We start from the raw sequence: 24,909 nt of genomic DNA, 5'->3' as shown, positions 1-24,909 counted from the left end.
AGAGGATGATTTCTGGCAAACTTTTTTTTTAAACTTACTATGAAACTACATTTGGGGGAAAGACTCTAAGAATCATTTTACAAAGCTTTTACACTGGTAATTCAATATTCACGTAAATAATTTGTGTAACATGTTAAATATTTGACAGTCTTAGCTTATACAATCTCCTTATGGGGTCATTTTAAGCAGAAACTATGGCAAGAATGTTCATTATAACTTGAGAAAATTTTCCATTGTTTAAACATTGGACTCTATTATTTCCTGCTATTTGCTTAACATACATCTTGATGATTTCCTTAGCTGCATATTTAATAACCAGCAACATAACTGACCAAGATATCAAATGATGAAGTTACAAAACTGAATGATGAAATCAAACAATTCTGCTTCGTGTTTAAATAGTAACAATTTTCAAAGACACTTGAGATTCTTTATAAGCATTAATTTATTAATTCCACACAATTCCTCTGAGGTAAACCACAAGGATTCTTTCTTTCATTTTTCCAGCCCTGTGGCCCAGAGATGTGACATGCCTTGCTGACATTTGTTAAGTTCTTTGGATGTAAGAGGCTAAAGACATAATTGGGCATGGGTGATGATGGATTGATTCTCTAATCCCAATTCACTTGCACATCTCTGCCCTAGATTTCCTAATAACTCCAGCTGCATGACTGGATCTTTGTTATGTGAGTCACTATGGTCTCTAGGGGATGTAGGAGAGAATTAGTTTCCATCAGTAACAAGACAGATTTCTATCTGACATGTTCCTTCCCCTGTTCCAAGAGTCATCCCTTCAAAACTTTTTATCGTGGCCATATAATCTTAATGCTAACTGATAAGGGTACATGAAAAAGAGAATTGTTTTCATGTAATATTTCATAAATAAGAGAGGAACAAGTATAACTGTAAAGAATATTCTGTAAGCACTCCATATAGTAGTTTTGTGCCTTTGAATAAATTACTTGTCCTTCTTCCTCAACTTTCTAGTTTTTAAATAAAGGGCCTTAAGACTAGAAGAATTGTCATTTTCTGTTCTAAAATTTCTGCATGTCTCAGTTTTTGATGAATCCTAAAATATGCTTGGCTCTGAAGTAGGCACTGCAGAAGACATGAAAGACGTGTGTATTTCAGACTCCTACCTTCCTGGAACTTAACCAGTACCTCCTAGACAATGGCATTTGTAAATTTGGGCTTAGCCTACTGCTCTTAAGCATTCATGATACATCTTAGGTGATCAATGCAGCATAGAATAAGCATACTCCGTTTTCTTCTGAACGTGACAGTAAGGACCACTGACACCTAATGCAGATGCAAGTGAAAGGAAACAGTATTAAGTGAATATTCTCAGTTACTAAAATATATGGAAGGATCACCTTGCTTATTTTCTCGCTTTCCTAATGACAGGAACCTGTGTCTTGACTTTCTCTTACAAACTCTAGGTTAGTGGTAAATGTACATTAAGAGTTCAGTGAATTCTTCATAGTGGTTTGGTGATGGGTGTGGTTCATTCGGATGGGGAGAGATCTGGAGTTATTACTGTGAGGTATCACATCTTGTACCACTTTGAGCTTCAGTGGAAGGTGTCTTGACTGCAGTGGGCTTTTCATCTCATCTGTATCTTGAATGTTTAAAAAGTTTATAAATAGCTATGGTTGATTATAAGAAAAAATTATGAAAATATTTATGACATTGCAATCATATTTTAAAACAATATAGTGCTTGTTTTATAGATTAATGTTTTAAATAAGGATTAAATAGCTATTTTAAATAAGGATTAAATAGCTATTAAATATCCTTAAATAAGGATTAAGACATTTCCAAAAAATGAGAAACAATTTGAAGAGTGTTAGAGGACAAAGTATAGATATTTATTAAATGAATAAATATGTAATATAGCAAAGGGATTTATTTTACCTAAATGACAACTTGGACTGTAAAACTGATGATCTTTTTCTTTACTCATTATATACATAGATTGAACCAGTTATGGTATATAGCCTTATGTAGAGCTTATATATAAGAAAGTTAAAGAGGATTTATCTTTTGGGAACCAAAACGTTTGTTTTCTGCCTTCACACTTGTAAATTACTAGTTGAGTTGCTTTGGCTAGAACCTCACTGAACATGACCAAAACCTGGAAATGAGAGGGGAAGGAGAGAGGATTTAAAGAGTGTTTCTGTGCCAACTTTGTATCTTATGTTTTGACGTAGCCAGAGAAGGTCTCCTAAAGAAATTTCCAGTGACCCTAACTGGACACAGGCACAGGCTATATATAGTTCTCAACAGCAAAGTTACAGGCCTGTTCAAAAAAGAAAGACATATGAATGTGAAAATGTGGGAGAAAAAAAGTGGTAAAATGATCATTAGTTTGAATTAAATGAGTTTTGAGGGAAGATGAAAGATGTCTCCCTGATATTTTCTCAGTAAAAAAGTCCCACTCTTCTATCCTCTGCCTCTTTAAAGTTTTTCTCACATTTGGAAGTCAATTCTTTTGTTAGAACCTATGAAGATCAATAGAAAACAAAACAAAACTTACTGTCTTTATGTTTTTTGCTCAGAGTACAAAGCTTAACTTTCTAATTAAAATACAAAAGGTGTATAATTTTAAGCTGTGAAGAACTCTGCATAATTTTATCAATAAAATTATGATAATTATGATAATAAAAGAACTCTATGATTTTAAGCTAAAATAACTTTTTTTTTTTTTTTTTTTTTTTGCGGTACGTGGGCCTCTCACTGTTGTGACCTCTCCCGTTGCGGAGCACAGGCTCCGGACGTGCAGGCCCAGTGGCCATGGCTCACGGGCCCAGCCGCTCTGCGGCATGTGGGATCTTCCCAGACCGGGGCATGAACCCGTGTCCCCTGCATCGGCAGGCGGACTCTCAACCACTGCGCCACCAGGGAAGCCCTAAAATAACTTTTTTTAAGCTGTTTTTTTGTTTTGTTTTGTTTTTGTGGTACGCAGGCCTCTCCCCGCTGTGGCCTCTCCCGCTGTGGAGCACAGGCTCCGGACGCGCAGGCCCAGCGGCCAGTGGCTCACGGGCCCAGCCGCTCCACGGCATGTGGGATCTTCCCGGACCGGGGCACAAACCCACGTCCCCTGCATCGGCAGGCGGACTCCCAACCACTGCGCCACCAGGGAAGCCCTAAGCTGTTCTTTTGAATGCATAAAACAAATAGTGGAATCACTGTTTTCAATTTGGTCTTGTTTTTGTAGTAACTAAACATGCTTCTATTTTCTTACCCCAGAGAATCGGCCAGCGTGACCTGGGATATTGAACAGGTCACTTTGTCTGATGAAGGCTCCTATGAGTGCATTGCCGTCAGCAGTGCAGGGACTGGACGGGCAGAGACGTTCTTTGACGTGTCAGGTAATTATCCCTAATTGCTTTGCAATTGCCTAAGTATTAATGTAGCTATGGAAATGAGATGTTTGTTAATCCAGGCTTCACTGCATATTAACTGTGTGACCTGCCTTGGGCCAATTACTTAAGAACTCAGTGCCTTGGATCCCCTAACTATAAAATGATGACAATAAGAGTAACAGTCTCTATCTCATGGAGAAACTGAGGATTAAATGAGACAGTGTATGTCAGGCACTTAGAAGAGAGTCTGGCACATAGAAACACCTAATAGACATTAGCTGTTTTTATTATTGTTGCTGTTATTATCATTATTATTATTATGGGGGCTCGATAAATATTTTTTGATCTCCATATAGTATTTTCCATTGAAAAAATAAAATACCAGAAAAGGGAGAGATCCATTCTGATTATAGCAACGTTCAACTTTCCCTTTCCCTCTCCCATATTTATAATGAGCAGAGTGCTGTTGTGAATGGATTCTGACATCTAAGTTGAAGACAATAAGGAAAGTATCACATTCAAAAAACATAGGACCTCAGTGGCTACAATATTGGTACTAAGAAGGGCAAAAGTCATGCTAATTAAGTTACACTTAAATAGTGTGTTTCCTATGAATAAATGGGCAAGGCTCAGATTACTTTACAATGTAGAATATATTTTAGTGAAAAAAATTCATTTTTTCCTCTAATCTCCCAGATTAGAAACCCAAAAGACTACCATTATCAATTAGAAACCAAACAGACTACCATATATTATCACTGATCAGGACTTAAGCCACTTACTCAGCATATATATAGAATTTATTGGAAACTTTGTTTTGACTCAGTTATTTTCTACCTGCCTCCTAGCCTAGGGTTGCTGTGTGTTTAATAGTAAGCCTGTTCTGACTTAAATGTGCCTGTTGAGTTTATAACAATGTCTGAATTGTCAATTTAGTATTGATGTGCATTTTCTTTGGAAAATTTAAGACAAAAGTAGCCTTATAACTGTAGGGCTGTTTAGAAGCCTAGGATTTATGTTTGTTATCATTAAGTCCAAGCTGAACTTTAAAACAGAGGCGTGCAAGCCTGTTCTTCTTGCAGTAGATTATTCATTTTCTCTTATTCTTAGAAAAATAAAGTTCGTCTTCTGAAACAATTTAGCAAGTTGACATGCATCATAAACTATTCATTTTTTTCATCTCCAGTAATTATGAAAAGCATTGGAATCGTTGTCAACATTCCTCAGCTTCTGAGGAAACAAACACTTGAGCACTTGAGGGTTTTTTTCCCAGCAGTATTAATTAAGGGAAGGACAATAGGGAAGGAGGTTTGAGTGAGTTGATTCATCTTGCATAAATAACTGGAAAGTACCAGAAAGAACTCCTGAACTGACTGCTAAGAATTTGGCCCTGTGGTGTCAGTAGCTTCCAAATATACACTCTACACGTGCCCTTCTAGTATTAATCTGTGCCAGCCGAGCCATGGTATTGCTAGGAAGTTTTACTGTACCAAAGCCACTTTTCAGGAATTGTGTCCCACTGGTTAATTATGAAAGAAGGGCAGAAGCATGGATTGTATGGCAATGACTGTAACAGCAGAAGTAGCAAGCAAGTGCCCCTTTGGACTTGAAACATTTAGACATTTCTTTCTGGGCTAACTTTTGTTTAATCTTCCAGCCTCAAACCTCCACCCAGGTCCTGGCTCAGCCACCCTACTGTCACTACTAACCAGCACACCAGAATCAGATTTGAATTCACAGGATAATTAGATCTCATACTTTGGACAGGAGTGTTGGGAAAGCACGGCATGATGGAATGGTGATGTTTTTGTATCACTGTGGATGAACATTTATAAAGTCAAATAGCACCCAAGAACTGTTTCAAGAAAAGTTAAAGTTCTAGCAATATGTTACTTCATTTTTTTTTTCCAGCATTTCCTTCTAGACAACATTTTTAAGGATTTTTGGTCCATTGGAGATATTGGTTATTGATATATTGGTTTTAAATGCAAAATGGGTGTAAAAAGAATTATACCTCTTTTATTGCATATAAACATATAGAAAACAATGAACAGAACTGCAGAAGCAGGAAAAAATTCTTTACAAATGATAGTTGGTACTTTAGTTTATATTAATTTTCTCTACTGAATTTATTTTTTTAGCATAATGTCCCCCACCTGCAATGCACACATACATACAATACCAACATTTTGGCTTTAAGTAAAATTGAAAAGAGAAAACTTGTCAAGGGCATGTCAGTGACAGGCAATCTTAAATTTTAATTTCAGGATATTCTTTTAGAACAGGGTAAGACTTGGAAATAATATTATACCACCTCATCATTTTATAGCTAAAGAAACTGAAGCCCAGAGCAGGCAGGTGCCCCATTTCTGATCAGATGGATAGGTAGTGAGAAGTAGATTCTTAGCCTCCTGACTCTCAGTCCAGTGATCGTTACCTAATGTCGCAAGGCCTATGCTTATCATTCTTTCTCAGTTTTGAGGTTTCATCTCTGGTCCCCTAATCCTAGCCTCAGCCATTCTTTCACTTAAGAATGACTGCCCCTCATCCTCCCGGGACCAGGCTGTTTCCGGTAATTTGTTATCTTGGCCTCTTTTGCAAACTGCTGTAATTCTCCATCGTCTCCTCCATCACCACCAGATTTATTGATGTATGCATAAATATTTCAGTGCATATACTATTATCTGTAGATATTTATGCAGTGATGGTATTGTATGTCATATTTAAAATCTCCTCTCCTCCTGGATGTTAGCAGAAAGTTGGCATTTTACGTATTTGAATTTATATTTGAAGAGGAAATAGACTCTGAGGCAGATTTTGCACGCAAGAGGGTTATTGCCGAGTTTCCTAGGAAAGAACACCTGTAAGGGAGTGGAAGAAGTTAATCTGTGATATAATCACAACAGGGGCCTCAGCTGATCCTACAGGGAGTTCTGGAGCTGGGGTGACCCTGAATTGAGGCAAGAGAGCTGCATCTTTTTCCTTCATTAAGTGGTCCCTGAAAGTCGGCTGCACTGGAAAGGGGGTCTAACCCAAGCATGTTAGCTCCCTTGGCCATGAGCTCAGTAGCCAAAAAGCAGAGCAGCTAGGGAAATGAGTGCCTAGGTCCTTGAGAAGGATCCAGCCTCCCCTGTATGCCCATAATATGGGATTTTACATTTTCTAAAATTCCCTAGTCTAGTTGAAGAAGTTTGTTTAAAAAGAACAAAAAAAGAAACCCACACAAAATGTTTTGTGGTCTTCAAAAAGATTTTGATACAGTGTCAACACGTATTCACAAATACTCACCTCCGGGTCTTTGATGGTCCATACCATCTTGTACGTTAGCATCACAGAGCCTTAGTGCTAGGAGGGGTCTTTCAGATTACCTAATTTAATCATCTCATTTTTCAAATAGGGAAACAAACATTGTGAATAAATTGGCTTATCTAAGGTCATACAGCTAGTTAGGGATAAAGCTAGGCAGCCTATGTTTGCCAGACTCAGCAAATAAAAACATAAGATGCCCAGTTAAATGTGTCTCTAATATTTCATGAGTCATGCTTATACTAAAATGTTATTTGATATTTATCTAAAATTCAGATTTAGCAAACCATCCCGTATTTTATCTGTCAAGCCTAACCAGACTTCCGTCAGACCTTCCTAACTTTCTCCTGTACTCTTTCCAATCGATTCATTAGCTCTTTTCATAAGAGATTTTAAAAACATAGCAGAATTGTAAAAATTAAGGATTTTTAAAATGATTTAGAATAACATATACTCCTCTAAAAATGTTTGGAAAACAAAGATAAATATAAAGGAAAATATGAAACATATACACACTTCTCTCTCTCAGCGATGACCACTATGGTTTTGGCGTATTACTTCTAGGTTTTATTATAGGCTTATGTTATCCATCTGCACGTATATATAGTTTTGAATAAAGAAGTATAAAGTTGGATCTTGACTATCTGATACTCTTTCACATTTAAACTGAAACAGACACATGGGTTTCCAGCTAGTTCTTATTGCTATATTATTGCTCAATAACGGCTTGCTATGGCAGGTTATTTTAAAGCATTTGGGCAGAGTGAGCTTTACAGGGGCATTTGGATTTACAGTATTCTCAAACCTAACTAGGGCAATATGTGATTTTCTCTAGAAATGTAGTTAAATATTTAATTAGTAAGTGCCTTTTGACCACATCTGAAATGCGCGTGCATTACTCAATGCCTTTTGTGTACATGGTCCTATGTGTATAATTTTTTTAAAAGTCTATGCCTTACTGTTAACTTGCCTTTCTTAAATCCAACATTCCTCATCTTCACTGGGAGAAATTCATCTTACTCTAATGTACTGTGTCTTAATGAGTTTATAATCCCCTTAAAGCTGATACCATTGTATCTTTTCCATATCTACCATACTTCATGCGCTGTTTTCTTTAAAACACGAAGTAAATGGTTTTAAATTTTAAAAATCCATAAATGCTACTTTCTTCAAAATTCAAATCAAAATTTGACTCATTCTGCAGTCCTGAATCAGTCTAGTCATATCATTTTGCCATGCCTCTTTGATCCTCGTATCTATAATTTACAGATTTGGACTTGAGTGTACTTTGGTATGTAAACATGCACTCCTACTGAAAGCATTTTTCAACTAGATGATAATTTTCTTGGGGTGACAGACATACGTATTAATGAATACGTTCCGCTGTACTGCATCTTTCCTACTAGATATTCAATACATGCTCATTAAATTTTTAAACCATCTCTATGAGTGAGCAAAATGACTTCTGGGTCTTTCAATTTGAATCTTTTCATTTCACACAGAGCCCCCGCCAGTCATCCAAGTGCCTAATAATGTTACAGTCGCTCCTGGAGAAAGAACACTTTTGACCTGTCTTGTCATCAGTGCAGTGGATTACAATCTAACCTGGTGGAGGAATGACAGAGATGTCAGGCTGGCAGATCCAGCAGGAATGAGGATCTTGGCCAACCTTTCCCTGGAGCTGAGGAGTGTGAAATTCAGCGATGCCGGAGAATATCACTGTGTGGTTTCCAGTGAAGGAGGATTATCGGCTGCATCGGTTTTCCTCACAGTGCAAGGTACTGTGTGCTTATGGTGACTTCTGAATTGTGGCGTCTTTCAGTCTTCCTTCTTTGATCTCTATTCCCTTAAGTTGTCTGTCTGAGGGTATCTACGCAAACAGTTACAGTTTTGAAAGATAGAATGCTTGTGGACCTTGAGGGTCTGAAGCTGACTAAACTGGAAACTAAAACATCACTAACAAATAGGTGACTTTAAAACAAACACAGCTAATCCTAGTAGTTGAAGACCTTTATTTTAAGCAAATAGAAATAGAAATAGTCTCTGGATGACTTAATGGTTTTAAATTCTCTCATTTATCCTGTGAACTTTAAAAAAAAACTAATTGTTAATAATTGATAAAAAACTTTTTTTCCCAATTTGAGTGCATTATTTGCATATTTAATTTACTTTTATGGTTTAATTCAGTTTTAAGATGTTTCTCATCTAGGTGAAATTTTATGGAAACAAGCAGAGCTGTTTTTACCTTATTTATGTTAGACACACACACACACACACACACACACACACACACACGGTACTTACTGAAGGTAAGCTAATGGTAAGCCAAACTTGAATTGTCTATATAGACTAAATGATAGTTTCAGATAGCTGAAAACAAGTGCATTAACAATGTGGTCTACTCGCTACCATCAAATGAAGATCAGAAACTATTCCTAAGTATCTCTTTCAGTGGAATCATAATTGGCTTCTGAATGTCTCTAGAGTCTTAATGTAATGAGCAACTTACTCTTGGCAGTTCTACACAGTTTAGCTGAAAGATTCGGTTGCTGCCTTAGCAGAATATTTCATTTCAAATCCTTGATGTGGGAAACTGATTGCTTTGGAATCGGGTCTGGCTCCTTGGTTGTGCTACTCGCAACAACTTTATAACATGCCTCAAGTAACACTGTCAGATGGTTTTTTAACATGGTGATCTAAGAGAGTGACCACTGAGTTTTGGAGGCTAGCTCTTGGAATGTTATTAATGGCAAAAAAGTGAAACTGCCATGAGACTTAATAAAATGGTTGACATCTGATTCTGGTTTTCTCGCTGGTAGTGGAGATATATTCCGCAATCCGACTGTATGGCTGTGTGTCTTTTGTTAGCTGATCTGCTGAAACCTCTGGGGGAACATTACTTTTGTAAATGATTCACTGCATTTCTACGTGGTAAACTACCTAGATCATTTGAATCAATACAAGTAGTAACTTGAGTTACTAGAGTTTTGGAAGTATTTTTACCAAACTGATTGTTTCAGATAGGATAGATGCTCATGGATTTCTGAAATGTGACCTTGGTTCTTTCCCTGGAGTCCCTTAGAATGGGATTGTAAAATAAAATCAGAGCCTTCCTTGTTTCCCCAGATTAACTTTTAATCCTTTAGTATTGTTTAGTCAATTTGAGTAGTGATTCTCAGACTTTCATGAATAAAGAATTATCCAAGGAACTTTTGAAAAAGCAGAAATTCTAACCCCACACCCAGAGATTCTGATTTCACAGGCCTGGTATAGGGCCTGGGGATCTGCATTTATAACAGACCTCTCAGGTGGTTTCAGGGACAACATTTTCCAAAACAGCATTTGAATCTATTCCAAAATATGAATCCTATGATGTAGAAATGCATACTTTTAAAGGAAACCCTAAACTCTCTTCTTTCTGGTAAAATAGACTCATTATTATCTAATGATTTAAGTTCTGAGGTAAGATGTTACATAATGTACAAAATGCAAATACAAAAAACACATGTCATTACATGATTACTGGCTAGCCTGTATAATCTCTAGTGGTGTAAATCTGTTTAGAGGCATTGTTTTATGGCCTGTCTAGTTGGTCTTGAGTTTGAGGGAACAATTTTGATGAAAAATTTGTTTTAAAAATATGTTCTAGAATTGATGGCACTGTTTAATAAAAAATAAGAGATTCTAGTTAACTGTAGCCATCTGATTATCTTATGGATATACATTATTGAAAAGCAGTGGGTATTTGATGAAATAAACTGCTGTACCTAGGATTGTAATTCCTGCGAATATGTTTGCTAACTATTGACATTGAATCATAAATTGTATATGAATTTCATTTTTATGCAGTTAAATGTTTTAAAAAATAAAAAATAGTTCAAGAAAGCTTAAAAGAGACAATAGTTACTTGGATTGAATATGCACTTTAAGAATATTTTTCTTGCTTACAGGGGAATCAGTAGCTTAATTTATAACCTCATTTATGTTATTCTGCCTCCACAGATCTGTTTGGAAACTGTTTCTATCTGGAATACTTCTCTAAAAAAAATTATTTATTTATTTTTGGCTGCACTGAGGCTTCGTTGCTGTACGCGGGCTTTCTCTAGTTGCGGCGAGCGGGGGCTACTTGTTGTTGCAGTACATGGGCTTCTCCCTGCGGTGGCGTCTCTTGTTGTGGAGCATGGGCTCTAGGCGTGAGGGCTTCAGTAGCTGTGGCACACAGGCTCAGTAGTTGTGGCTCACAGGCTCTAGAGCGGAGGCTCAGTAGTCCTGGCACATGGGCTTAGTTGTTCAGGGCATGTGGGATCTTCCTGGACCAGGGCTCGAACCCGTGTCCCCTGCATTGGCAGGCAGATTCTTAACCACTGTGCCACCAGGGAAGTCCTGGAATACTTTTAAAAATTAAGCATCCAGATTTTACAAATTTTGGTAGTAGTTAGCAAGGATTTTCTGGTTAAAAATAGTATGTCTAGCTACTGCAACCTCTTCTCAATAACAGTAGAATATCTGTAAAGATCTCAAAAAGACAAAACTGAACAATACTAAAAACCAGTTGCAATATACAGTGGCAAAAATTTGGGGAGGAATTTTATAGGTTATATATAAAGATTCTTATTTGTATAAATAAGTATATAATTTTCACTTATATTTTAAGTTCAATGGAATGAAAATTTCAATCAGTGGTCCATCTTTTCTTATGTTCACATGAAAGCAGGGAGGATGTATCTCTGTTCCTTCATTTCATAGTTTGCTTCAGAAAGAAAATGTTACTCTTTAGGGAGCCAGCATGCTATCTCCTTAAACCTATCAATAGCTATAACCATCTAGTTAGGAAAACAGTAGGACAAGAAGTGGACAGGCAACCTGGCACCATGTAAAAAATTGGAACCTGAGATATGTTTCTCACCAAGTGAAAATATTTGGAAGCAAGAGAAACATTGATGGGTATGTCAGAAGGGATTTTAGAGACAAATGGTAGCAGAGGGGAGCATCCCATCTCAGCCAGAAGGGCATCATGGGTGAGAATCAGGTAAGGAGCTATGCACATCAGATTCTTAGCCACAGAGCTGCAAAGAGGGTTCAACTAGAACAAAAGTAGATGGAGAATGAAGTTAGGTCCATTCAAACACTTTGTTGACTGACACTGAGTCTGGGGAGATGCCACATCATTTGAGGATTAATAAACAGAAGACTGTGAAAACAGATGCTGCAGAACAGGAAAAAATAAAGCATAAGACCTAAGAAAAAAATACTGGGGAATAAAACAAGGCGGGGAAAGACTTAGAAGAAATTGATGCTTTGAAAGTAGTAGTTTATTCTAAAGACTGGAAAAAAAAATGTTTAGTGTCACCAGTCTTTCAGAAAGACCTATCCTCCTTTAAGTGGGAGTATATATTTATAAAGGAAGAACTGGCTAAGATGAAAGGACAATAGCAAGTGCGATGGAAGAAATAAAAAGGGATTTGATGTTAAAAATGCAATATTATAATTCAGTCTGAATCAGAAATACTGAAGAACAGAATTTGTACTACATATAATAAAATCAGGGATGTGCTGCATAAACTTGAGAAGTTCTTTCAGAATATTGAGGCAAAGGACTAAGACTCGAATAATATGATTTTTTAAGTGGAAATAAAAACAAAGAATGGAACTGTAAGGTTTATAGGTATATAACATATATAGGTACACAGCAAAGACAACTGAAACTAAAGAAATAGTCAAAGATATAATTGAAGAAAAGTGCACTAGGGAGGAAAAAAAAATTGTCCTGAGTGAGCAAATCAAGCAAGGTCAGTGAAGGGAGAACTTGATCTAGACACATCCTGGCTGAAATTTCAAATTACTATTATGAGGGGCAAAACTCCACAGTATACAGACTAAACCAGTACATTGTAAACAGAGTGATAAAATCAGACTGGTGTCAAACTTCTCAGATATGCTCAAGCCTGGAAAGTAATTAAAGTGGATATCTGTCATATTTTGGCTCTTAGGGTCTGAACATGTTCTGTAATTTGAAGAGGAATTATTTACTATCTTGGAAAACAAACTTAACGGTTACCGGCGGGAAGGGGGGGCGATAAATTGGGAGATTGGGTTTGACATATACACACTACTAAATATAAAATAGATAACTAATAAAGACCTACTGTACAGCACAGGGAACTCTACTCAATACTCTGTAATGACCTATATGGGAAAAGAATCTAAAAAAGAGTGGCTATATGTATCTGTGTAACTGATTCACTTTGCTGTACAGCAGAAAGTAACACAACATTGTAAATCAACTATACTTCAATAAAAAAAAAAAAAGAAGGTGGAAAGCATACGAGATCAGATAATTACCTTTCCCTAAACTCTTGCAGGTTACATTACCTAGAGTCAGCCACTCAGATGTTCCTGTGGGATTTTAGTTCTTACTAAGTCCATGGACATTTAAAAGACTTCAATTTTGGCAACATCATGGAATTTTGAGTCCAGCAGCAGCAGAAGCAAACGTCCCAGTGGCCTTTTTCCATCACTCTAATTTCCCTCAGTGACTAATAGGCTCATTATCAATTTATCAGAAGAGCCTTGAAAAGAAATGCTGATCGCAGAAACTGTGGCTGTTCAGTCAGTCTCACTAATGAGCATGGGAGAATGTGAATGGGTTGATACGCTTATTTCATTATGAGAATTCCTTATTGTGGAGATCAAGGTATAACTAGACACAGGAAACTTTTCAGAAAACTCTGCTTACCTCAAGCAGGGTTTACCACAAGACTCAGAAGTACAGCTATGCAAACAAAATAACAATCAAATAAAAACCACACACAGTTCTGCTAGGAGGAAAAAAAAACTAGATTGGTATATACAAAAATGTGATTGTTGGTGGCAATGGACCTATAAGTGAATTTTTACTTATGCTTTTCTGTACTTGAAAAAAGTATTCAATAGAAATGAATTATCTTAAACTTTTGTGTAAATAGGACTTTAAAAGTTTTGAAAATGCTGACATTAATTTTATTGGGGAGATCAAATTATGTGTGGGTATATGTTTTCTTTCTTTGCTAAATATTCTATAAATTTGCTTTATCGCTTTTATATTTAAAATAATTAAGATATAATTAAAGTAAATAGGAGATAATTAAAAAATAAGGAATAATTAAGAAAAATTCGGAAATAATGCCTCTCAAAAAGTGTCAAGTGAGAAATTTTGACGCTACAAAAAATCATATTTGAAAGCTTAAAGGTCTGGAATTTTATAGGATTATATCACAGAGTAATCTGTTTTAAATCATTTCTGAGCCCAAGTAAGGTAAGAGAAAGAGGAGAAATGCAGAGTATTAATTGATAATTACATTAGATTTTCTTATAACTAATAGTCCAGTAAGAGAATCATGAAAATCCCCTTAACTTTCCCCTTTGCAAGATTTTCACAGGAATAAATTTTGACTTATAGAAGTCTGTATCTATGTTTGAATAATAAAAATTGAATTTAATTAGCTCATCTATTTTCCTAGACATTTTAATACATTGAAGTCTTGGTAGTTAAGCTTTTTATTTTTGGAGGTCGACCTGAGACATGTATATGTCTGTTTCAGATACTAGTGCCATCTTTGTGGATTTCATTTAGATGAGATGAAATCATATACTTAAAACTCCTAAATTGTTACTTGTTGTCAAAAGTTAATTTTATTCACTGCTTTGGTTCTTTGCTGTCTCAGTGTGAATCAGCACAAATGAATAAGATGCTCTGTTAAAATACTGGGTTTTGTTGTCTATGGAATCCTAGGGATCTAATAAGGAGTGAGTTGGAGGCTTTTAGCTTTGAAGGAAAATATTCTAGTGAAATTTTACATCAAGTATATCCTGCAGTGATATCCACGAAATGTGTAGTTTTCCTACAGAAATGTTTGCTTTCCTACTTCTTTCCAGGCTGACTGTAAGCTTTATGAAGAGAAAAGTTTAATATTCACTTACTTTATCTGACGAACCTACTCTGCTGACTCCATGGTTAGGGGCAAGCTTCTGTTATAATATGATTCAATTCCATGCAGTAAAATGTATAAATAAATATTATGCATTTCATTCTTTTGTCTTTCATGCAAGGCATCTATGTGGTATATAGATCTTAGACCACTTTATTTGTAGATAGAAAGAATCATATTTCTCTAAAGCTTGGAAGACAGAAACATTATTAAAATGTCTTTAAATAGAAGTTATAAGGAAGGGTAAAGAATTAGAGTTATTTACATTGTAAAAAGAAAAAAGGGATGAGATGGCCTAATAAATACTTCAAGTATATGAGAAATTGTTATAAAGAAGCTTTCCAGCAAGGACATTTTAATTTCCAGCAAAAATGGACCATTAGAAAAATGTGTATTAAGCCAAGCCTGATGGATTTAAGTGAGCTAGAAAGATGTCCAGATGTTGGAGAGGTTAAATGATGGACTGTGATAACTTTCACAGTTCAGGGACTGCTGGGAAGAGATAGAACAGACGAGGAATCAGCAAGCACTTCAATCCACTAAGTTATCCAGATGAAGCACTTCAATCCACTAAGTTATCCAAATCCAAATGAAGCACTTCAATCCACTGTTATCCATTTAAAAACTTTTGAGAATTCGTGACATACATTATGCCGTCTAACCCTCACAAATTGTGTGTATTTGTATCTGCGGGGTTAGTGGCTTGCCCTAGGTTACAAAGCCAGCAAGTGGCAAAGCCCAGATCTGGACTAGGTCTTTCCATCATTCTAAATAGTGTACAGAAATGCCTACACATGCTATGAACAGGTCTAAGGTACAGGTGGGTAGAAGAAAGTATAAAAAGAGAAAATAAATAAAGGGTCCTTGGGCTTCCCTGGTGGCGCAGTGGTTGAGAGTCCGCCTGCCGATGCAGGGGACACGGGTTCGTGCCCCGGTCTGGGAGGATCCCACATGCCGCGGAGCGGCTGGGCCCGTGAGCCATGGCTGCTGAGCCTGCGCGTCCGGAGCCTGTGCTCCGCAACGGGAGAGGCCACAACAGTGAGAGGCCCGCGTACCGCAAATAAAATAAATAGATTAAAAAAAAAAAGGGTCCTTGAGTATGAATAGGAAAGTGAGAGTACTGAAATAAATTTTTTTTTAAATAGAAAAGATACAAAGTGTCTGCAAGTTCCTGGCACATGGGTAAAGAATAGCTGGAAATCTAAATCTAAATAAATAAATAAAGTTTGGTGAATCCTTTGACCTAAGTTCTGATAGAGCAGCTGGTAAGGAACAGCCTAAAGGAAAGAGAGAACTGGGAATATGCACAGAGAGACCATGTAAGATGACTAGACTAAGCTACATTAGGGCAGGACCCAGTTTTCTTCAGTTTGGGGTCTTTAGTGCCTGACATAATATCTAGCACTTAGTTTTGTGTGCATGAATGTCTGTGGGAAGACTGAATGAAAAGCAGAGTGCTTAGCTAGGCAAAGGAACTATTGCCAAGTCTGAAAAGTCCTATGTCAGAACATGTAGTAAAAATTGACTTGATTCAGATTCCCTTGAAATGTTAATTAATGTTTCTTTGAGTTACTGTTTTATAAATTAATGACGCAGCTAAAAAGCAAATTCTGTTTCTGAAGATTAGATATTTGTAATACGGGAAAAACGTAATGGCTTACTATTTTTATACATGAGGAAGGAGCTTTGATATTTGACTATTATGAATAAAAATTGAATTAGAGCTAATACCCAAAATAGGAGTACTTAGGGCTGCATCTGCAGAAGGGTAGGATATGTGAGGAACATTTGATTATTGAGACTGCAAAGCTGATAGATAGCTGTTATGTTGATGAGATCTTCATTGATGCTATTTCCCGCAGCACTATCTAAATCATACTATGTCAGGTATATATTTTTTCCATAATAATGAAACCAATCCTGAAATGTATGAAGTGCGTTGACTTAAAACACATTTTTACAAAAGGTCAGAGGTGGTATCTTGTTTGTCCATTTGTTTATACATTTATTCGTTCACTCATGTATTCACCAAAAATTTAAATGTCAGACATTCTGCTCCTTGCTGAGGATACAAATGAGAAGAAAACAACATCCTTCCCCTCAGTAAGTCCATAGTAAAAAAAAAAAAGGACATAACTAAATTTAAAAAATAAATAACTATTACCCAGTGGGATAGGCACTTAACCAAGGTACTATAGGAGCCTTGAATACTGTCTCCGTAATGAGTGGAGATTGAGAAGGGCTTCACACAGGAGATGGTGTCTGAGGTATCCACTGGAATATGAGTCAGCATTTGCCAGATAGAAGTCAGGAAAGTCCTTCTAGATGGAGAACCCTACACGTGCAAAGCCATGGAAAAATGAGGGCACAGAAATGTGAGCTTGCCAGAGTAGAGGGTCTGACTGAGTTGGGAGCTTTGTCCTCACGAAGGTGTGGTTTTCTTTTTCCTGTGCTGTCTTCAGTAATCTTTTCAAAATATACATAGAAGGATCATATAGGTTTGTGGTTTTGTGATGTTGGTTCAGCAAAAGACAAGGTAATTGGGGAAAAAAAAGTGTTTGTAGTGACGCTCTATGGAGTTTAGGCTGGATGAAGAAAGAAGAGAGGGTTAAAGGCATGGTCTGATGGATTGGAATAAAAAAGAAGGTTCAAAGGAGTTGAGGCCATGATGAACTTGGAGAAGGGAAGTATGGGAGTCAGGAAGTGACAGCTGGAAGGATGGGAGGTTGTGACTCAAACTGGACTCCCAAGACTAAATATTCTTCCAATCCCATTGTGGGTTGCTTCCCTGATAAGATAACTAAGGTAGCAGGTGAATTTGTCTAGCAAGATAAATTAATTACCAGATTTAAAAATCTTTCCTTCAAGAAGTGCTAGTTAGATCCAGTTTCATATACTTTTGATTCTATGCCTGTTGCATGATAATTTGTAAAAATAATCCCTGTTTTGTAAAATGTGCGGCCACATTTTAAAAAATATTTATTGTTTTTTCAGAGCAGTTTTAGATTCAAAGCAAAATTAAAACAAAGGTACAGAGATTTCCCATATGCCCCCTGCCCCAACACATGCATAATCTCTCCCATTATCAACATCTCCCACCAGAGTGGTACATTGTTACAAGTGATGAACCTGCATTGACACATCATAATCACCCAAAGTCCATAGTTTACATTAGAATTCATTTTTGGTGTTGTACAGTCTATGGGTTTGGACAAATGTATAATAACATGTATCATAGTAACCATACAGAGTATTTTCACTGCCTTAAAAATCCTCTCTTCTCTGCCTGTTCATCTGTTTTTCCCACCTTCCCAACCGCTGGAACCCTCTTATCTTATTACTATCTCCATAGTTTTGCCTTTCCCAAAATGTCATATCCTTGGAATCATTCAATAACTAGCCATTTCAGATTGGCTCCTTTCACTAAAATTCCTCCATGTCTTTTCATGGCTTGATAGCTCATTTCTTTTTAGCACTGAATAATATTCTGTTGTCTGAATGAACATAATCAGCTTTTTATAGTCAAAAGATATTCTTGCTATAATTGATTCTGAATCAGGAGATGCAAGTAGATATATGTAAAGCTTTAATAGTATCCTGCTAATATGCCAAGAAGTAATAATGGTAATTTGAGACTTTTCTCCAAGTCAAATGAGAATGTTAAGTCTAAGCTTTGGCCTTCCTCTTTAGTTTGGAAATTCTCTGATTTTGGAAAATTGTTATAAAGAGGACCCACTAAAAAAAGGCAGTGTAATAGGCAATGTTAGTCATCATTTACCTGAAGATTTTCTTTTTAAAAAACTTTTATTGGAGTTACTTGATTTACAAGATTTTCTAAGTAAGAAAAAACTAAACTTTAAAAATTCTTTCCTCTGATCAACCATATTTATTGTCTTAATCTGTTTTAGCTAATCATCCAAAGAAGCTCCTGAATTCATGACTTCTTGTTGTTAAGGAAAGAAAGCATATAGCATAAAATAGAAAAAAGGTTAATGTATAAATAATTTTACATTAGGAATTACTTAAAATGGGCATAAAGGCAGCAAACATTTGATACATTTACATATTCTTATATCTTCTATTGGAAAAATAAAAGTAAATTTTGAAGAAAAGAAATCTTGATGCATATTTGCCATTAAGATTTTGTCATTAAAATAGAATGTAGCCTAAATTTATCATTGTTTGTCTCTGAAATTATTGCCTTTCTCTTATTAACTGAATTTCATAACCGCACTGGAATTCGGGTGTGGAATTTTTTGCAAATCGAGCATGTAACTGTCAATATTTAGTCTTTGCCTGTGTGTTCTATTGCCACTGTACCCACTCACTGGTAAGTCAAAGAATTAGCGACCTTCTCTCTTGCTCTCTAGTCCAGCACTGTCCAGTAAAACTTTATATAATGATGGAAATGTTGTGTATCTGTGCTGTCCCACATAACAGCTACTAGCTGTGTGTGTCAACTTAGCACCTGAAATATGGCTAATGCACCTAAGGAGCTTGTTTTGAAATTTGACTTATTTTTGGAAATTTTAAATTTGAATTTAAATAGGCACGTAGCTAGTGGAGACAGCTCCAGTTTTTCTGGAGAAAAAGAAAGGCAGAAAAAGCAAGAACCGAAGTCTTAGGAAACTTATTTCTACTGCCCTGTAGACTAACCATTATCGTAATTCATTTGAATTATTGCCATTCAGGAATAATTCTACCGTTTGGGGAAAGTTGTAGCCAGGTCCTCATATTTTCATTGATGAGATTTCATTTGGAAATGTTGCATTTGATTCCATGTCTTTGGAATTTCAGTGGCCCTTGCCTCTTTCCCAGGCCATTGATACCTGTTTTCATTGGTTTTGATCATTTGGCTCATTGGTTAGTTTTAAGTTTTCCTCCTTTGTTGTTTGGAAAGACTCCATGGCCACTTATGCAAACTGTCTAGTAGTCCTGGAAAAACTTAAAAATATATTCCATTGCCACTTCTTTTTTTTTTAACATCTTTATTACAGTATAATTGCTTTAAAATGGTGTGTTAGTTTCTGCTTTATAACAAAGTGAATCAGTTATACATATACATATGTTCCCATATCTCTTCCCTCTTGTGTCTCCCTCCCTCCCACCCTCCCTATCCCACCCCTCCAGGCGGTCACAAAGCACCGAGCTGATCTCCCTGTGCTTGCGGCTGCTTCCCACTAGCTATCTACCTTACGTTTGGTAGTGTATATATGTCCATGCCTCTCTCTCACTTTGTCACACCTTACTCTTCTCCCTCCCCGTATCCTCAAGTCCATTCTCTAGTAGGTCTAGTAGGACACAGTCTTTATTCCTGTCTTACCCCTAGGTTCTTCATGACAGTTTTTTTTTTTTCTTAAATTCCATATATATGTGTTAGCATACGGTATTTGTCTTTCTCTTTCTGACTTACTTCACTCTGTATGACAGACTCTAGGTCTATCCACCTCATTACAAATAGGTCAATTTCATTTCGTTTTATGGCTGAGTAATATTCCATTGTATATATGTGCCACATCTTCTTTATCCATTCATCCGATGACGGACACTTAGGTTGTTTCCATCTCCGGGCTATTGTAAATAGAGCTGCAGTGAACATATTGGTACATGACTCTTTTTGAATTCTGGTTTTCTCAGGGTATATGCCCAGTAGTGGAATTGCTGGGTCATATGGTAATTCTATTTTTAGTTTTTTAAGGAACCTCCATACTGTTCTCCATAGTGGCTGTATCAATTTACATTCCCACCAACAGTGCAGGAGGGTTCCCTTTTCTCCACACCCTCTCCAGCATTTATTGTTTGTAGATTTTTTGATGATGGCCATTCTGACTGGTGTGAGATATCTCATTGTAGTTTTGATTTGCATTTCTCTAATGATTAGTGATGTTGAGCATTCTTTCATGTGTTTGTTGGCATTTCTACTGATTGAAGATTCAGGAAAAATTAAGTGAGCAAGCACATCTATCCATTGTAAATCATTCTTAGTGAAATTTTGTTACTCTCATTATGCAAGCTTCACACTTAAAAGTTAGTTACCATCAGAACTAGCTAGAGTTACCTTCCTAATCAGAAACTGAAGTAATGCATTTTAGAACAATGCCAATACGTTTTAAATAAGCTTATTGAGGTAAATCAGTAGGTACACAGCTGTTAAAACAGCACACAGCAACTACTAATTACAATTCTCAGCAGGCTCAGTAATAGTCGTTATGTAACCTTTTGAAGTTAGCTTTTTCTATAGTAAATACAGATATTTAGAAGGGTCAGAGATTCTGTAAAATACATTTTCAGGCTGTAGGATTCAATGGAACCTAGGTTCAGTAATTAAATACTAATTACTTTCCAATTTCTCATGTAGCATGGCTTGATGTTAGACCATGCAACATTTTAAGGGAATATATTATCCGCAATGAAAAATATTTTGGGGAACAGTTGTAAAACAGTTCTAATATGTTTTCAGAAATATAAGTCAATTAGGTGGTTGGGCTGAAAGTAGGTTTCAAGTCTCCAAAATGAGGATCTTTACTTAGCTTTTATGGAGAGAACTCAAGTAAGAAAAGAAACTTAATACTAAAAACTAGTTAATGGAGTATCTTTCTTCTCATCAGAGTCTTAATTCCTCATGACATAAAGTTTATCATTAGGAACATTTAGAAGCCTGGGAATCTTATATCACAGAGATCTATTGATAGCCTTGAAATACTTTTTGTCCAGAATGTAATTTAATGCCTATTTAAACAACAGCAATTGATAATCAGTTGTTCCACTAGGTTCCTTTTGGGCGTAAATCCTTTTGGAGTTGGGAAATAAAAGGTTCTAAAACTTTGTAACCCTATTTCTTTTGAACACAAAAAGGTTTTGAGATAAAAATCCTTTCATGGTTGATTCTGTTAATCTAATTTGCTTTTTGGGGTAACAAAAGCTCTAGACCAGGAAGTAGGGTACTTGAGATCTATTTTCAGGAATCATGCCTTATTTCTCTCTCTCTCTGTCTCTCTCTGTCTCTCTGTTCTTTACCCCAGGCCACACAAACACAGTGCATCAGTTTTTAAAATTGAATTTCCCACATCCTTTTTATTTATGGACACCTATATGGGACACATTTTCTATGTGACACTGATGCTGGAATCAGCGGATGATTGGCTATGCTAATAGGGATCAGAGTGAATGATCTAATGGGAAATTTAGAGTTCAGATGGAATTATCCCAGTTGTAATGATATTTTAGGCTGAGGCGCCTCTCACTTTCCCTATGCATGGGTTAGTTCACTTCTTCACTGCCTCTCACCTCACTCCCTTTCTTGTTATCTCCATTGGCACCACCCCCCTCCCCCTCCTGATTCACATGCCTAAACTAAATCCATAAAAATCCTCTTTTTAGGGGCTTCCTTTCTTCTGATTTTGTTGCCCCACTCTACTCCGTAGTACCATCAGGTGAAATTTCCCTAAATATCGCTTTGTATCCATCTAGTCAAACCCTTTTTGTGGTTTCCTAATTACCCCAGAATAAAATTTACACCCCTCAGTCCTCCACAAGCTGACCCTTTCATAATACTTTCAACATTTGATCTTCACCCTTTATCCACATAAAACCATGTATGGACAAGCAAAAAGGAATAAAAATGTTTCCTTTCAATACATGAAAACTGTTTACCTTAAAGTAATTAGATATTCATATATTTATCCATCATTCATGTTTCCTTAATATGGATAACTGAATACTTGAACTTGCTGTTAAGGCTTCACTTCTAATTATTGATTAAAAGTAGAGAAACTGGTAGATAATTCTTTTGTCCATAAACTATTACTGATACTGCTGCATTTTATATGTCAGAGTAGTATCAGGTAAATAATTTTTGGTGTCATATATGAGGTTTGAATTTTCTTTGTATTAAATTTCTCAAAAAGATGGATAGGTACTACACTTATCCTGTCTTCTGTCTCCAGAATTGAGTCTTTGATGGCCACTGAATGTTTTCTGTCAAGCTCCATATGTTCATTGTACCTTCAGTGAATTTCTGTTTCCTAGTGCTTCAACTCTAGCCCCTGCCCTGTTATTTTCCATCCCTCCATAATTTACCCCAACTCCACTTCTCATACTTGAGTCACAGGGGCGTTCTGACTGCCTCCAAACTACTTCATTCTCATTCTAGTTCTGTGACTTAGCTCATAGAGTTGTTTGACTTTAATGTCCCCTACCTATATCCTCCTTATAATGCTAAGCCCCTCTCATAAAACACCTCCTTTCTGAAAATTGTTGGCTGCTTTTTTTCTGGTATCCTGTAGAACTTTTATTTAATTTTTTACCACACAAGTCTGCACTTAGTCATGATCAATTTCATATGTCTAGTTGTTTTTCCCCAATCATATTACACGCACTGTGTGATACTTATTGCCCTTTTTTTAAAAAAAAATCATAATGCCTTGCACAGAGAGAAAAACACAATTGTACCCAATGGATGTGTGCTCCTTAATTGCTGAATGGACCTCAAAGTAACAATAGCAGACTATAAGGAAAACTGGGGTCACGGACCTTATCTTTCATGTTTCCATGTTAACTTCAGTGGCTTATTTGAATCACATCAACAATTTTAGATTTCATTATGTAAGTAGTTTATTTTCCTGTTATAGCACAGGACAGCATATGACTGCTTACATTTATAACCATATTTTACAACAAAATCTGATAATTACCTGGTGAAAATATTTATACAGATATTATTTTTGAAGTAGTGTTTAAACTAGTTCACCCTAATTTAAGAATTCTGTCAGGTGACTTTTGCAAAACTTTGTGAAATCGGCCAGAACAGTTTATCACTTTTAAGGTGGCACAGTGGCCGCTAAATTTCCAAATGCTTGTATTGGTCAGACTTAGGAATAAAAATCAGAATAAGTGTAGTGGTATTTATGTATATGATGTGACCTTAAACTTTTGTTTAAAACAGACTATCTTCTGTTGATTCCATTGACTGCTCCTTTATGAGGATGATTTTTGAAGCTGAAGATGAGCACAGGTGTCCTGGTTAAATTTGAGTGTATTCAGTGTAGAGCTGACATTTCTTCCATAATCACATGCTGCCACATGGAACGCAAAGGGCCAGACAAAGCCTCCTTTCCTCCTTCTATGTCTGTATGAACATGAGAAGTATTAATTTGTCTTCTGTGGTGTCAGGAAAGGGTAGATGTCTGTCACTAATTAGTCTAGGTCACTAGAGAGAATTTAGCAACAAAAAAGGAAATAGTTTTCAAACTGATTGATGAAGTAAGTCCCTAATGACCAGAATTACTTCACTAAGAATGAAATTGATATTATCATAACCATATGTTCATTACATCATCATAACTCTTTTTTAACATGTGCCAGGTGACATAGGTATTGGTGAGTTTTTTTTTCCATCAGTAAAACTAAATTTATCTATTTTTATTGAAATTTCTAATACATTTTGAGTGTCTAGAAACATCTCAAATTTCAGAAGAATAGAAAAATATATAATAAGTGTTATTTATTACTAGGATGTGTAACCTAAATACTGTACTCAAGTGTGAGAATTGTGATCAAGTTTCATGTGTAAATGTCTAGATAATACATTTGTACACATATATTGTAAATACTGTATACTTACTTTATCATTCTTTGTCATACTTTACCATATAATGGAATATAATAGCAAAAATTACATAGTGCCTACTATGTGTCAGGAATTTTTTAAGTGTTTTATGTATTAGTTTAGCTAATCCACAATGACCCTATGAGTTAGATACCATTATTATTATTTTTTTACACAAAGGTAAAAACACTCATCTTGATTTTTTTTTTGAATTTTATTTTATTTTATTTTATACAGCAGGTTCTTAATAGTTATCTATTTTATACATATTAGTGTATAGATACCATTATTATCTCCATTGAAGTATAAACCAGATACCATGGATTATTTAACCATTTTGAGCCTTAGTTTTTTTATCTGTAAAATGGCAGTAATATTTCATAGGGTTATTGAGAAAAATAAGTGATGGGTCTAGAGTTAGATTCTTGGCACATAGATACTCATTAACTTCTGCCCACCTTTCTATTTCAATGAACTGACTACTAGAAAGAGATTTAGTTCCTAATTGTACATAATATGTCTTTGTATACAATATTCTGTGAGATCTTTGAGGTCATAAAGTGTCAGAAATACAGTAGGTACTCAATGAATGTTTGTTTTGTGAAAGAACGAAAGCCCAAAGAAGTTTGCCCAAGTACTGTAAATATACCAGTGTTGAAAAATA

At 36.1% G+C, this 24,909-nt stretch overlaps 1 protein-coding gene across 1 annotated transcript in view; it reads left to right on the top strand.

Annotated features, from left to right (window-relative positions):
* Positions 1-24,909, top strand: part of HMCN1 (hemicentin 1) — a 522,545-nt gene that overhangs the window by 193,757 nt on the left and 303,879 nt on the right. The window contains exons 10-11 of the mRNA XM_033853373.2: positions 3,250-3,371; positions 8,174-8,449. Coding sequence (XP_033709264.1) covers positions 3,250-3,371; positions 8,174-8,449 — 398 coding nt within the window. The remainder of the gene's footprint in view (positions 1-3,249; positions 3,372-8,173; positions 8,450-24,909) is intronic.

This window comes from Tursiops truncatus, chromosome 1, assembly GCF_011762595.2.
Source record: "Tursiops truncatus isolate mTurTru1 chromosome 1, mTurTru1.mat.Y, whole genome shotgun sequence".
Taxonomy (NCBI): Eukaryota; Metazoa; Chordata; class Mammalia; order Artiodactyla; family Delphinidae; genus Tursiops; species Tursiops truncatus.
Note: the sequence above shows the minus strand (reverse complement) of the source record. Positions and strands in the feature narration are given on the sequence as shown.